Source organism: Pleurodeles waltl, chromosome 10 (assembly GCF_031143425.1).
Source record: "Pleurodeles waltl isolate 20211129_DDA chromosome 10, aPleWal1.hap1.20221129, whole genome shotgun sequence".
Lineage (NCBI taxonomy): Eukaryota > Metazoa > Chordata > Amphibia > Caudata > Salamandridae > Pleurodeles > Pleurodeles waltl.
In genome coordinates, this window is record NC_090449.1 from 24,787,315 (window position 1) to 24,804,002 (window position 16,688).

General features: G+C 44.3%; 1 protein-coding gene across 2 annotated transcripts in view; it reads right to left on the reverse strand.

Moving 5' to 3' along the window:
• Positions 1-16,688, reverse strand: part of OTUD5 (OTU deubiquitinase 5) — a 426,591-nt gene that overhangs the window by 367,986 nt on the left and 41,917 nt on the right. Inside the window, exon 2 of one of the 2 annotated variants that reach the window (XM_069209506.1) lies at positions 7,456-7,546. In XM_069209506.1, coding sequence (XP_069065607.1) covers positions 7,456-7,546 — 91 coding nt within the window. Of the gene's footprint in view, positions 1-7,455; positions 7,550-16,688 lie in introns of both variants that reach the window. The other variant, XM_069209505.1, reaches the window with a different exon arrangement.

Here is a 16,688-nt window from a genome sequence, read left to right on the forward strand (position 1 = left end):
TTCGGAGTGTTGTCTATGGGTTTTAGTAGAGCCATCCTTTAAAGGCGAGCAGGTTGAAGAAAAAAACTTATTGACAAAAATAGTGGCCTCAACACTGGTCTCTGATGAGACAGAGAATTAGTTCTTTCCCTGCCTCTTGATCCTCTCTCCCTAGATCTCCCACTGTGTTGGTATCTTTCAGTAGATGGTAAGAAACCGAAGCAGGCTGAGCTTTCTAGCTGCATTTTCATCTTTTTCTCCTCTTTTGCTCTAAAGTCCTCCCATATGCCTCTTATTCTGATGCCCTATGTCTTTTAAGGTTCTTTGTTACTTTTACAGATGTCCCATTCAGCCACAGAATGAGATGCAGGACAAACCACACATACCTTGTGAGCATTAGCCACTGTTTTCTTTCTTCAACATAGGGGGGCATTTAGAGAAAAGGAATGTCATTCTGACTAAAAAGAATAAATAAGTGACCCATCAAAAGCGTTAAACTTATCAGCAGGTGGTCATAACACAATGGATCAGGTAGAAAGCTTTTGCCCACACAGAAAAAGGAAGTTATTTGAGGGAAAGAAACTCCGCAGCTATCCAAGATCCTACTCTCACAAGCTAGAAGAAATAAGTAGTTCTGAAGAGCAACGATCAGTACAATGCACTCTGGGAACGGGTGCCTCCCAGGTTCCTAAAGGCATGGGCTTTTTTTTTCCTTTAAGTTTTCACCATACGACTTTCAGGCTGCATTTTTATCTTAATTTTCTGTGCTGAAAGGGGTACTCTGCATTTGGATGCTGCAATTCAGTTTTATGAACTTAATCTGCAGAATTATTTTTAACATTTAGGGACAAATAAGGTTTTTAGGCTTTCATTTAAAAGCATTGAATATCTCATGATAAAGAAATACTACGATACAGTTTCCATGTCAGGAAACACAAAAAGGTATTCTGGGGTCCATGCACGTAGCAGGGAATTATTCCAGTGTTTATGACTATCAATAAAGAGCCTACGATACAGAAAGGACATTTGCAAAGTAAAGTATTTGATCACCAGCTCTAGCACTGAAGCACATATATTTGTAGTTGATGTGCTCATGATAGTTGTCCTGCCATCCATCACTAAGGGCATCAGAGAGACAATGTCTGAAGTAGGCTGACTCACTGCCATCTGTTGTACGCATGTACTGGGTGGAAAAAATTTGACTGGTCTGCCTATCGATGGATGAAGAGAATTGACCCAAAGCCCTTGCATGTAGGTACAGATGTATGTTTATTTTCTTGATTACATGAGGCTAGCAAACAATTGTAACCTGTCTATGGACCAGACCTAAAAATAAATGGATTGGGGGGGAGTGGGGCGAGAGAGCAAGAGCGACAGAATGACATTATAATGGATTCACTGAGCAATACTTACAAAAGATGTGGGGTAGCAAACAGCATTGCATAGGGTATGTGCCTCTGAGAAGCTACAGATGCTGCTACAAAACTGGTGGTGTGTGTGTTTAAAGACTTCAAAGTGCTTCCATTTCTTTGCATTAGTCTTCTGGAATATGGATTTCTGCTACATAATGGTGACGTGCTAGACGAATAATGGGAAAGTAGAAAACCTGCACCCACTTTTGAAATAGCCAGGGTAGAATATGTTTTTCTGAAGTTGCTTCAGAAATGCCTTTATGAACTGATGCTTGCGTATTGCCATTAAGTCTTTGGCTTTGAGATGACCAGCACAGAAGGAACCTTTGACCGAAGCAACTTTATTCACAACAAAGAAATTGCAAATTGATCCATGTGCCAAGAAAAAATTCCAGCAATTACTGTCAAACTAGAATGTACACTCTTGTGGATGGCACACAGATAATTATGCATGGCATAGTCCTAGCACATAGCGAAATCATCATCCACACCTCTCAGGGTCCACCGGTCAACAACTACCTTTGGCAACACGTAACAAAGTGGAGCAAACTGTATCTTAAATAATTACCACCAACAACACCCCCCTACCTCCACCCCCCACTCCCCCCCCCCTTCACATGCCCACAAAGGCAGGGCAATTCACATAGATAAACTATACTTGAGGTCATCCACGGTTGCATGTTCATCGGAACATCTAATACTACTAAATGTTTTTTTCCAACAGGTTTGTGGTGTGAAGCTATTAAAGTTGTACCATATAGTTATTGAATCATAATGATTGTCAAATAATTTGGCAGTGCAGCACAGTGCCTTTGATCAGATCCGCAAGGCGGTGGTGCCGCCGGAAATGATATCACCACCTATTTAGGTGACACCCAGGCACGTGGATACCAGTTACCTTTTATGACTTTCCACACCATAAGCACAGAGCCATGAAGTGACCGGACAAATGTCTGTCCAAACTAGGGCCCTGAAAGGAAAAATCCCGAACCCTAGAAGTCTGTTCGCAGAGTGGACCGGCATGGGTGGGTCTGTAACGAATCTGCAGCGAGCTATTGTCTATACCAGATATTGCATTACCCAAGGTAAGTTCCTTGCTCGTCTGAGAGACTTCTAGCTGCAGATTCCTTACCTTTCAATAGATAACCAAGCCATATCATCCTTGTGATGGGCTGCTGACAAACTTTCTATACTAAGAAGTCCTGCAGGACCGAACTGGTGAAATGCCCGTCCCTGTGGACCGGACTGGCAGATAGCCAGGACAGCACTCCACAAGCCAGCGCCATGGTCACCACTTTCCCCTTGTGGAATAGGCTCATGAGCCCTCAGGAGGCTGCCTTTTATCCAGGACGTAGCAGATCTTGGTACAGGGTACACTCTAGTGCGAAATGGTTTGTTTCTGAACTGTACAACCTTTATTATCACCTACATAGCTAAGAAAGAGTTGGTCATCCACCCGGAATTCTTCTGCGGTCAAGGTAGAACAAGAACACTCTTTTGGGTCCAGGCAGTGTAGTCGCTTTTCTTTAGAGGGATGTGGAGCAGCTTACAAGGCGAGCAGGGGGGGCAGACTGTACCAAATGAAATGGGAGTCACCACTTTTGGGAGGAAAGAGGCTCTGCCGCGAAGCACCACTGTCAGGGAACACTGCAATATAGGAGGCGCAGATGAAGACTGCAGCTCACTCACCCTCCAGGCAGAGGTTATTTGGTTATTTCCACTAGAAAAGTTGTCCTGATGGTAAGCAACCAGAGGGGACAATTGTGTAGCAGCTCAAAGGGAGCACACATCAGGAAGGTGAAAAACACATTTAGATCTCACTGAGGCATGATAAAGGGAGACTGAGGAAATATGTGCAAGTCCTTTGAGAAAACCATTTACACTAGGGAACTTAAAGAGGGTTGGTCAGGCAGCCACAGAAAAGCAGACAGCAGAGAGAGATAACCCTTAAGAGGACCCAGAGCAAAGCCCTGCTGGGCGAGGGGAAGAATATAAAGCAGAATATCAGAAAGGATTGCTAGACTTTTCTGTACAAAATAATTCACATTTTTGCTAAAGGCAGGCGTATACAGTTTTGGTGGAGGGACGCCTGGCTGCCAAGAAAACATTATAGACTTCAGGAGGAAGGTCAAATACTATTGACAATCTCCACGCAAAAAAAGGCGGACCTTCCCCTGCTGCTGCAACAGATGATACTCCACGAAGTGGAAGCTGGATCAGAGGATCGATGCTCATTTTAAGGAGCTTGAGATACCAGACTTACCATGCACACTCCAGAGCCACAAGGATGACTTGGGCCCGGTCATCCTGATCTTTTTGAGAACTCTGGGCAAAAGTGACATGTGCGGAAAGGCGTACAGAAGGCAGGAGCTCCACTCAAAACCAAAGCGTCTGAGTGATAGCCACCTTGGAAACTCCAACGTGCTAAACGGCTGACGTTCTCTTCTGAATGGAGACACCACTTGTGATCCGCTAGGAATTGAGGGTGGAGTATGTCCACCCTGCCATTCTGAGAACCTGCCAGGTGCTGAACAACCGGGCTTATGCCCTGCTGTTCCACCCATGTCCAGAGGGGTAGGGCCTCTTGTCAGAGTCCGCAACACAACCCCACCCTGCTAGTTGCAGTATCACATGGCGGTGGTGTGGTCTAAGCCGCTGCGTGGATTTTCTTCTTCAGATCACCAGCTTGCACTTCCAAGGACCCAGGGAATGGCGATGGCAATACTTGGCAAGGCAGGGCTCTCAGCAGAAGAGTCCAGGTGCTGGCAGAAGAAGTCTTTGATGTCCCCGAGATGTCTTAACAGGAGGCAAGCTCAGTCCAATCCATTGAAGAACCTTTGGAAGCAGGATGTAGAAGGCCAGTCCTTTCATTCCTAGGGCAGAAACAGCAAGCAGCAGCCCAGCACAACAAAGCAACAGGCAGAGTGGTAGTCCCTCCTGCAGCATCCAGCTCTTCCTGGCAAAATGTCCTCAGTCCAGAATTGTTCTAACTCTGTGGCGTAAGGGATCCTGTACAGATTTCGGTCTCTGAAGTAAGCAAACTTCAAAGAGAAGTTTTTGTAGTGCACAAGACCCTGCGCCGTTCCTGTCCTGGCCCCAGACACACTTCAGGGGGTTGGAGACTGCTTTGTGTGAAGACAGGCACAGCCTTTTCAGGTGCAAGTGTCAGCTCCTCCCACAACTCACGCTCATGAAGACCCATCAGCCTGGTTATGGGCCATCAGGATATCCAGGGCACACCCTTGGTGCACTATCCCAGGGACATATTAGTAAATCAAATATGCCAATCATGGACAAACCAATTACCAATACAATTTAGACAAACGGCATATGCACTTTAGCACTGCATAGCAGTGGTAAAGTGACCAGAGTCCCAAAAAGAAAAAAAAGAAACAGTCATAAAAAAATAGGAAGGCAAAAAGTTGGGGGATAACCCTGCAAAAAGGGCCAGGTCCAACAGCAAGCATGTTGAATTTCTCCTTTTTGAGGAAGAGATTGACGGGTGAAGAGTTATGGAATAGTGCCACTGGAAAGTAGTGGGAATAACAACCACTGCCTACTTCCGATATTGGAACCCTCTGTAGCTCCCTTAGCCAACAGAGCTGTATCTTCCTCTCCGAGTAAAGACATATGATCCTTGGCCAACCATTCTTGTCTTGGTGGAACAGATGGGTAAAGACTGAAAAGAGAAGGAGTAACTCCTGTGAATGATCTGCAAGACCCATTTGTCCAATGTAATGGTCTGTCCCTACAATTTGGCACCCGTGGTCTTGCAGAACCAAATCAGGAGGGCTTAGGGGTTGTAAATGATAAGGGGGGGGGGGGGGCATGGATGGGCTTTAGTGGCAGATGGCCTCTGGCTACCAGCCCCTTTGGGTTGGAATGCAGGGCACCCCTGTCCTCACACAGCTTGGGGACCTTCTGCAGGATAGTAGCTGGCATAGGGCAGGCACGCTGGCACCTCCTTTCTGTAGCCACAAAAGGCAGACTGGGGAGTAGGGGGTCACTGTGAGGCCCAAGGTCTTGGCTGTAGCCCATGAGTCCTTGAAATGCTCCAGCACACAGTCTGCCTCCTCTCCAAAGAGGAGAATCCCATCAAAGGGCATGTCCATGAGGTTGGGCTGGACATCCCCCCAAAAAGCCAGATGTTCTCAGCCAAGCATGGTGACTAAGAGCCACTGTTGATGAAACAGCTCTACCAGTGAGTCAGTTGTTTCCAAACCACAACTGGTGGTAAGCTTTGTTGCATCTCTCATCTTTTACAGCTTGTGATAGTATGGCCCGAGGCTCCCCTAAGATCTGTGGCAGCACTTGCCAAACCGTATCCCAAATGGTATGTGAAGAACGGCCCAAAAAAGCATGTGGTGTTCACCGACCCCAATGCTTGGCTGGTGGAAGAAAACATTTTCTTGCCTAAGGTATCCAGAGTTTTGGATTCCCTAACTGGAAGAGCAGCAGGGAACGCACCAAGGGAAGCTGAGGCGCAGACTACTAAGCTCTCAGGGGTCCGGTGTTGGCCAAGGACCCTAGGATCACCTGGTGCACAACAATGGCAGCAGGCAATTGTCCTGTTCACAGGAGCCCCTGTGCTGGGCTTGGAAGTTCCCAGCAGGATATCAGTCAGTGTTTCATGGAAGGGCAATAGGGGTTTGGATGATGAAGTCCCAGGCTGAAGCACCTCCGGCAAGATGCTAGTCTTGACCGCCACAGAGGGAAGTTAGAGGTCAAGGACATTCGCTGCCCTCTTCACCACCATTACATAGAGTGCTCCCTCCTCCGTAGCACAGTGGGGGGAGAGCGCAAGCTAGTCTCTGTAGAGGTGTCCAGTCCACTGGCCTCTCCTAGCTCCTCGTACCAGTCCACAGATGTTGGGCAAACTAATTGGTATTCTAAAGGGTTCAGTCACCCCTCCCCTCTCCCACTCTTCGGTCATGCTTGGCTGCTCCAGAGAACGCTCAGGCAATAACCTAGAGTCAAAAGGCTCTGCACGCCATTAAATCAGCATGGATCGCCACCATTCTGACTGAGTTTTCTCGGAAAAGAATGGGGCTGGTGCACAGAGGAGCGATAACAGCACCAACAACATCCGGAGCATCCGTGCCAGAGAAGGTCACATTGGTACGACCGGCGCCGGTCCAGGTCCTTGATCGAATCCACACGGCTCCATCAGAGCAGAGTCCAGATCCATCGGTGCAGAACCTAATGAGGACCGAAGGAACTAGGGGTGGGTCGGCCCGCTCAAATATGCAGCGCATGGCCTCATAAAAGTCTGACTTGCGCCGGAGTTGCACCAGCTCCCAGAAACAGAGGGAGGTGCGAAGCTGAACCCTGGAACGCAGATGTTCCGAACTCATAACGTCAGCCGACATACCAAGAGATGTCGAATACCTCTGATTTATTTCTCTTCTTGCGCCTCTTACCCGAATTCTGAAGGACTTTAAGTGGGGGAAAAAAAAGAAGGGAAAAAAAAAAAGGAGGACTTTGGGTTCCTGGAGCGTTCCCACTACCACCTTCTCAATTGGAACCGAGATCTCCTAGGAGTCACACTAACCTGTGTCGACTGCCAGGCCGCAAACAGCTTTAGGGAGAGCTCCCTCAAAGCTTTTAGCGCCATGGCCCAGCAGTCCAAACATGACGGAGTCGTGGTCGAGACACCTTAAGCACACAAGATGTAGGTCTGTTACTGACAGAGTGCAGTGACAGACACCACACAGCTTAACACTACCTTTCTAGATTACATTTTACTAACCAGAGGGAAAAAGATTTGACAAGATGTCAAAAAAAAAGCCTGTCAAAAAGAGACAGAGGGTTAGCTTGTTTCCGAATCAGTGCTAAGAAAAGAGCTGACGTCCATGTGCCCGAGTAGTGCCTATGTAGGTGACCGCGACATCCCAACCGGTGCAAACGCTGCTGTGCGTAATGGAACGAAGCCACCCGATGGCATGCATGGGTACTGACGCCTGGGAAATTCAAAAGGTAAATAATCTGCAGCTAGACGTCTCTATCAGATAATATTAATTTGGACACTGGACATCGCAACTTTAAAAAAAAGACAAGGACTTACCAACAGCCCTGAAAAGACAAGCACCATCTTCTTTCATTTGCTTAATAATGAACCCCTTCTTCTCTTGCAAAGTCTTCTCAAACCGTGTCTCCTGCTGAATACAAAAGGATAAAACATTAGAAAACTCGACAGACTAACCATCAAACAAAGCCATAATAGATGTCAAGAAGGTTTAAGGACTGGGAAAGAGCCAGATGAATGGTCAGATCTCTCAATATCACAGTGTGCAGATCATCTATTACAGGGTTTTTGTTCAGGCCAAAACACAGTATATATTGTATCGTGAAGCCTTGATAAAAACCTAATTACCCAGGCAGAGGAATATAGTTGGACCCCTGTGGAACAAAGCAGAAAACAGGCACTTCACTGAGAAGTCTATAAGAATCAAATAATAGTAAGCACTCATTTAGTACAAATCAGTGAACCATAGCTCGTTCCAGGATGCTATGTGTTTAAAATAGCTGGCCAGCATCCCCCAAGTGGTCCTGATCGGACCGTAGCCATAGAATCAAATAGGTTATAATTGGTCTTCTGAGCATAAAACCATCAACAAAAAGATCAAGAAACTGAATTCCTCCCGATTTACGACACCATGTTCGCTCCAGGTATATAGTTACGTGAGCATTCAGTTTGCCATCGCCCCCACATTATACCTCTTATCAAAGTGTATAAAAAGCCTACACACTGCAGGAAGCCCTAACGTGAGAATCACAGGATCTTCAGCTGAAAACATCCTACTCTTTGGTTTCATTTATGTCATCCTAAGTCACTTTACTATCTTTATAGGCTAGAGACACAAAGGAGATACATCCAGCTTTTGATGTGAACCAGACTGTTTACTAGTTAATCTTGAAGTCTGTTCTCTACGTACATCAAAACATGTAGCTGGTCACTAAACACAGACATTGTTAGCTCTCTTAGCAAATAGTTAACTTTAAACGAAAAAATAGCAATTTCATCTTTAGCAACCTATTATATCTGCTGAAGTTGAGAACTGCAACAAGCACCTGCTTTGTTCCAGCATGTCAGTTCAAACAAGGAATCAAGTATTCACATAAGAAAGTGTGCAATGGTCGTTTATCATTAGGAACGCACGGCCATAAGACCTAGACAACAACAAAATACTGCTGAATGACAAGCAGATGAACATGATTAATGTATGCAAATACAGCAAAGCCATGTTGGAATTCTGAGATCTTCAGATCCAAATGACAGTCACCCAAATCTTCCCTTAGCCCTAGCTTAATATATACATGCCTCCCGCTAAAATCACTGAATCCTATGGAGTGCAAACCATTCTGTATACCATAGATACCCTGGTGGGACTCACCTTTGCCCCTTCCTCCACAGGCACACCTTGCATCTTCAAATCCTGTCTGATGAATGCTCAGTACTGGTTGCTTGAAAGCCATCTGGAGCAATGGTTCCTGCCTTTTTGAGAGCCACCACCCAGTTTTCAGAACAGCAAACTTTTGATCCACCATGCTTTAACTAACATGATGCAGGGCAATTTTTTTCATGTAATAACAGCAAGTGTTTGTTTACTTAACAACCTTGACCATGCCGTTCAATATCGGACTGTTGTAAATATATCGATCTGCCCATAAAAGTGACAGATGATGAACTGCTCCGGTACTGGAACACTTTTCAGAATGCGGTATTGGCCTGAAGAATATGTCCACTAAACATCACAAGGCTTCTGAAAAATTCTGGAGTAGGTACCAGTGATTTTGGTAAATAAGGGAAACTCTGTGCAGCAGAGTATTGGGTAGACTTCATATCCATCCATGTGTTAAAATGAGGCCCAGTGGTGCATTTTTGACTCCACATCTATATTTTGCAGTTTTATATATTGTGAACATGAGCCAAAGGCATTGCAGTGCTTCACATGAGTACCATTGTACATCACACAATGCTAGGCTCATTTTAGGCATAGGCGATGAAGTGATTTGGCCTCTATCAAAGGATGTTAAGGTAACACCAGGAGTCAAGTGGTTTCCCAGATCCAAAGTCAGCAGCACGAGCTATTAAATCACATTCATATTTCTCAATCTATATGTGAAAGTCAAGTCAAATAGTTGCATACGATCAAGTATAGTGAGCACATACACTGTTGAATTATTCTTGTGAAGTAAAACAGCAGCCGCAACAACAAATACTGGAAGATTCCCCTGGTGTTTTGCTTGGGAATACTTGCAAAGGTTTGTTTTAGAAATAGACGTATGGACACTGGGTTAATCATTTTAGTTACTAGTTGTATGTAGTGTAGGTCTTCTGCTGCCCAGAAAAATAAACTAGGTTTGCAGCACACTTAGAAGGTCCTAACCCAAAGTTTAGGAAACTAAATCGACAATGTAATGGAGGAAAAAAAAAAAAAAAACAGATTCCACTATTTGGGCATGTGACAGAAAATGTGTTAAACACCTGCTGGTCTAAAGGTGGGCACCGTCGCAATGCACTGCTTAGGATCTCACATATTACAACACTCATGCAAAGTTCTATGACATCACTAATAACAGAAAAGACCGATTGCATCACTGCCTAGCGATAGCGCATTTTTCTGGTGCATTTCAAGGGCTGAGTTTAAAAGCTTAGTTTTAACTAACACGTTCTCCCAACTACATCACTTTAAATAGTTTTTTTCCAGTGAATTCATTAAATATTATATGTATAAAATTATTTTTCTTTATAATAGATTTCTTTTTTAACCTACGAGTGCCGGTAGGTAGTTATAGTTAGGACATAGTTTCAGTCAAAATTATTTTGATCTGCCAATAACAAATCTTCATGAAATTATCAACACTAATATATGACAGTTGGTTCAGCTGATGTCTCGGAAGTTTCGGTGTGATATGTGAAGCAGAAGACCAGAAAGAAGAAAAAAAAAGGGGGGGGTCCCAAAACGCGTTTCTCCTGTGCATTTTCCCCATTGGGGTTATGAACAAGACTACAGCCCGAACCGCTGGACGGACTTACACCAAATTTAGTAGAAGGCTAGCTCATGGTCCAGAAAACATGCTTTTTGTGACTTGGTGTAAGATCGTTCAGTAGTTTTAGAGCTATTAACCCCTTCCCTGGCAGGCCTTTTTCCCCTCAGGTGCCAGTTTGCGCTTCGGCCCTCATAACTTTTTGTCTACGTAAGCTACCGACCCCAAATTTGTGTCCTTTTTTCCAACATCCTAGGGATTCTAGAGGTACCCAGAGCTTGTCGGTTCCCAGAGAAGACTAAGAAATTAGCAAAAATACTGCAAAAATCATTTTAAAAAAAATAAAAACAACAACAAATGGGAAAAAAGGGCTGCAGAACACGGCTTGTGGTTTTTTCCCTGAAAATAGCATAAAAGGGTTTGCAGTGCTAAAATCCCCATCTTCCCATCTTTCAGGAATGGGCAGACGTGAGTCAGAATACCTAATTTTTCAACACAATTTTGGCATTTTACTGGGACATACCCCATTTTTACAATTTTTTGTGCTTTTAGCCTCCTTCCAGTTAGTGACAGAAATGGGTGTGAAACCAATGCTGGATCCCAGCAAGCTAAATATTTCTGAAAGGTAGACAAAATTCTGAGTTCACCAAGGGGTCATTTGTGTAGATCCTACAAGGTTTTCCTACAGAAAATAACAGCTGAAATTTTTTTTTTTTAAAAAAGCAATTTCTCTACAGGTTTTACTCTAACTTTTTCCTGCGATGTCAAATTTTCGAAAGCAATATTCCGTTACGGCAGCTGGACTCTTCTCGTTGCGGGATATGTATGGCTTGTAGGTTCATCAAGAACCCTAGGTACCCAGAGCCAATAAATGAGCTGCCCCTTGCAATGGGTTTTCACTGTATACCGGGGTATACAGCAATTCATTAGGTGAAATATAAAGACTGAAAAATAGTTATCAAGGAAACCTTTGTATTTCCAAAATGGGCAGAAGATAAGGTGTTGAGAGCACATCTCTGAATTCCGGGGTCTCCATACTAACAAGTGAATTACATTTTACATTTGGAAGGAAAAAAAAGTAGAGACAAACAAGGGGCAATAACACTTGTTCTTCTATTCTGCGTTCCCCCAAGTCTCCCAATAAAAATAGTATCTCACTTGTGTGGGTAGGCCTAGTGCCCGCGACAGAAAACGCAACATGGACATCACATTTTTACATTGAAATCTGACATGTTTTTTGCAAAGTGCCTAGCTGTGGATTTTGGCCTTTAGCTCATCCAGCACCTAGGAAAAGCTAGCAAATCTGGACATTCCTGAAAACTAGACACCTAGGGGAACCCAGGATGGGGTAACTTGTGGTGCTCTCACCAGATTCTGTAAACAAATTACACCACCACCCCCCCCCCCCCCCCAAAAAAAAAAAACTTTTCCCCTCACATTTCGGTGCTGCAAATTTCTGGCATCTGAGGGAAGCCACAAACTTCCTTCTACCCAGTGTTCCCCCAGGTCTCCCGATAAAAATAGTAACTCACTTGTGTGAGTAGGCCTAGTGCCCACGACAGGAAGTGCCCCAAAACAGTATGTGGACACATCAAAATCAAATACAAAAATACCCGATTTTTTTTTTTTTTTGAGGGAGTGGTGGGGTTGGGGTCCTGGGCTCAGCAGCCAACTAGTGAAATTGGTGCTTATAGGGGGTTGAATGCATGGCTGCAGGCCAGGCCCTTCTGCAAACCCATGCAGCGCACGGCTTTCGTGGTGGTTGGATTAATGTAAAGTAATTAAAATGAACATTAAAAACAATGGAAATTTACTGGGAAAAAAAAAAAATGTTACAGGGACGTTATAGTTAGGAAGTGGAATTTAAAACACCATACAAATTCACTTAAAGCCAAAAGGTTATGGGGAACTTAGTTACCTTAGTTCAAGAGTTATAGTTACTTGAAATAACCTTAACTATAACTGCAGAATTTCTATGTGGGTGTAAGTTCAGAACCTAACGCGATTAAACTATAACTGCAGAATTTCTATGTGGGTGTAAGTTCAGAACCTAACAAGATTTTATATATATATATATATATATATATATATATATATATATATATATATATAAGATTTTATTACATAATCCTGTCAGAATCGTTTGAAGAAATTCTAGCAAGATTTACAATAATAATCTTCTATGCCCTGGGTTTGTCAGAGTGAATAATCCACACCAAAAGCCTTACCTGCAAAGGTAATAATAGGAGATTCATGTAACAAAAAACATCTGCAGGCTATAACAAATCAACCTTGTATGAAAAGGGGTTTATAGTTGGCTAGGGAAAGCACCCTAAGCTAGGCAAAACCCACCACTAGTCAGGGCGAGGTAGTTATGCACCAATATACCCTCTACTCACCCCCTTGGTAGCTTGACACGAGCAGTCAGGCTTATCCCAGAAGCAATATGTAAAGCACAACACATGACAATAAATACACCACAAAGGAAACACAACAACCAGCTATATAAAAATGAACAGTATTGCATAAAACATCATTAGACCAAACACGACATGCATCAGTCACACGCTGCTACATAAGCAGCTGTCAGAACATCACATAGGTTACTAGTACTCTGCAACACAAGCAGTAGTCAGGGGTTGTCATTATCGCCAAATATGCACGTCATGAATAACACAGTAGCATGAATGCCAGCCATCGCTCTGGAATATATATATATATATATATATATATATATATATATATATATATATAAAAAAAAAAAACACTTTCCCCACTTGGTAGGCTCTCAGCACCCCGAACATGGATACACATAGCATAGAAACATTCCCAAATGGCAGATTATTATTATCATCCCCCAAAGTAATGCACATCTCAGGAAACCATGTCATAAGCACAGCATTACTGCACAAAGGTCTGCACGAACACGGTGCAGCTGTCGAGGCCACACCATGTACTCACTATCTCAGAAAAAAAGTAAGCCACAGAGTATAGAACAGGTGGTGAAAAATGCAACATAGGTCATAAAGGGCAGAAATATTTTGGGGGAGTATTCTATGCCCAGGACTTCCCCAGGAGCCCCTGCTACGCAAGGGTCCCAGTGTGCTGGTGCTTGCTTTCCTAGGTATACGGTAGGTACAGACCCCACTACCTCACAAGCTCCTGTGCTTCTAATATAAGAAATATGGTAATCCAGATGTGAGGCAACCTGGCGCCTAGTAGTATTAGTAGATATGGATAAGTTACTTACCTGTAAATCCTAGTTCTCTTCCAGGGGTATCCTCATCAAAGTCATAAACATTGAATATTCCCGCCCTTGTGCAGGGACCCCGTGAGCATATATAAAATACACACATATTATACATGTGTAAAACAGCAATGCAGGCTATAATGTTAAAACAGGCTAAAATGCTTTATTTCTATGAAGTTTTTTGTTTTTTTTATATTATAAAATTACAATAGAGAATAAATATCTACCCAAGCCCCCAAAACTGGGCTTAGGGAAGTAAGCAGCAGTAAACTCTAGAGAAAAAGAGAAAAAACTGCATTGAAAAACAATGGAGCATTCTTAGCCAATAGGCTGCATGCAGGTTAACACAGGAGAACCATAAAAACTTTGGCACCGTGCCTTTAAGACCCTGAGCACCTCCAGTATCCCACCATGCCTCAGGGGTGAAGGAAAGGTGACAGTTGGTTCACAGTTAGGTCAGTTCTTTTTTACGGTGACAATCTGTGTAACTGATTCAAAATACAGTCTGTCCTGCACTTCTAGGAGACGTGCGTCCGGGGAGGAGGGTGGGTTGTTTATGACTTTGATGAGGATACCCCTGGAAGAGAACTAGGATTTACAGGTAAGTAACTTATCCTTCTCTTCCAGGGGATCCTCATCAATAGTCATAAACATTGAATAGATTAGCAAGCCCATCCCTTAACTCTGCAGACTGTCCGATAGAAGTGCAGGAATAGATACGTATTATGCAAATACATTTCTCAGAGAGGCCTGCCCCACTTGGGCATCCGTTCTTGCATCTGAGTCTAAACAGTAATGTCTAGTAAACGTATGCACAGACTTCCGTGTAGCAGCCTTACAAATCTCAGATATTGGAACATTGTTAAGGAGGGCAGCAGTAGCCGCTTTTCCCCTTGTGGAATGCGCTTTAGGCCTCGCTAGTAATAGTTTATTAGCCAGCTGGTAAGTATTAACAATACAAGAAACTATCCATCTTGATATCGTTCGTTTAGATGCTGCCTCTCCTGTCCTCAAATGACCATAATTTACAAACAAGCGGTTAGAGTGTCTAATCGATTTTGTCTTATCCAGATAAAATTTCAGCACTCTTTTCAAGTCTAAGGAGTGCAATGCTTTCTCTGCCGGAGTCTCCGGATTGGGAAAGAAAGTCAGTAAAGATATAGTCTGATTGATATGGAATTCTGACACCACCTTCGGAAGGAAAGATGGGTGAGTTCGCAGAACCACTCTATTGTCATGAAAAACCGTGTACAGTTCTTTGGAAGACAAAGCCTGGATTTCGCTGACCCTCCTCGCTGAAGTAATGGCCACTAAAAAAGCCGTCTTCCACGTAAGGTGTTGTAAAGAGGCCTTATGTATAGGTTCAAAAGGAGGGCCCATAAGTTTTGCCAATACTATGTTCAGTTCCCATGGAGGAGAAGGTCTCCGAATGGCCGGAAAAACTTTTTTCAAACCTTCTAAGAAATCCTTGACTACAGGTTTCGTAAAGAAGGATTCCTGAGAGGGTGACTTGCGATAGGCTGTAATAGCAGACAAATGTACCTTAATAGATGATACCTGCAGACCGGACTTTGCCAGATGAAGCAAATAGGACAGTATGACATCCTCTTGAGCCCGTATGGGATTCTGACCTTGTTGACAGCACCATATGTAGAATCTCTTCCACTTAAAAGCGTAAGAACGCCGCGTGGAAGGCCGTTTGGACTCTTTCAAGATGTTCATGCACTCCTGTGAGAGCCCTAGGTGCCCATACTGTAGGAATTCAGGAGCCATGCTGTTAAGCTCAGAGAGGGTAGGTTGGGATGTAGAATCCTGCCCTCCATTCTGCTCAGAAGATCCGGTCTGCACGGCAGCCTCCTGTGAGGTTTTTCCGATAGGATGAGGAGATCTGTGTACCAGAATTGACGGGCCATTATGGCGCTATGAGAATCATTCTGGTTCTGGATCTGTAAAGTTTGTTGATCACTGCCAGTATGAGGGGAATCGGCGGAAAAGCGTAGAGAAATATCCCTGACCAGTCGATCAACAGGGCATTCCCTCGAGATCCCGGACGGTAGAACCTGGATGCGAAGTCTGGGCATTTCTTGTTTACTTCGTCTGCGAAGAGATCCAGTTGAGGCCGACCCCATTGAGCGAAGATGTATTCTGCGACTTCGCCGTGTAGGACCCAATCGTGAGCGTCCTCTAGGTGTCTGCTCAGAAAATCTGCTTCCAGGTTTTTGACCTGGCAGGTGAACCGCTGTAAGTGACATTCCTCTGGCCAGGAGCCAATGCCATATCGCTTGGGACTCTCGAGATAGGGGTAGGGATCTCGTTCCCCCCTGTTTGTTCAAATAATACATCGTGGTTGTATTGTCCGTTTATATTAGGAGAGTTTTCCCCTGAATTAGTGGTATGAAAGACTTGAGAGCCAGATGGACCGCTCTGAGTTCTAGCAGATTGATGTGGTACTGCTTTTCCTTGTCTGACCAGAGGCCCTGAGCTTGAAGGGGACCCAGATGAGCCCCCCATCCCTGAAGAGACGCATCCGTTACCAGAGTGTCGTATGGAACTACCTGGTGAAACGGAGCACCCACTGACAGGTGAGGTCTGTGCATCCACCATCTCAATGACTGAAGTGCTACTGCCGGTAGTCGCACTCTGTCCTCCCAGCGACCTGTCCTTTGGCTTTAGTTGCTCTCCAATGCCTCTTGGAGGGGCCTCATGTGGAGTCTGCATTTGGGACAATAAAAATGCATGATGCCATGGAGCCCAGCAGCGATGTCACCGGACGTGCCGTAGGTGCGTTGGCTCTCAACAGGTCCTGACACTTCCTGTCTATTGAGGATAGTCGTTCCTCCAAAGGATACACTCTTTGGAGTTCTGTGTTTATGATAGCTCCCAGGTAGTGAAGGTTCTGTGTTGGAATCAAGGTTGACTTTTGGTAATTGACCTGAAGACCTAGAGACTCGAAAACTCAGAGCACAATGTCCCGATGGCTTCTCGCCTGCTCCGGAGAAGAAGCCTTCAGTAACCAGTCGTCTAGGTATGGATATATGAATATCTTTTGTTTTCGA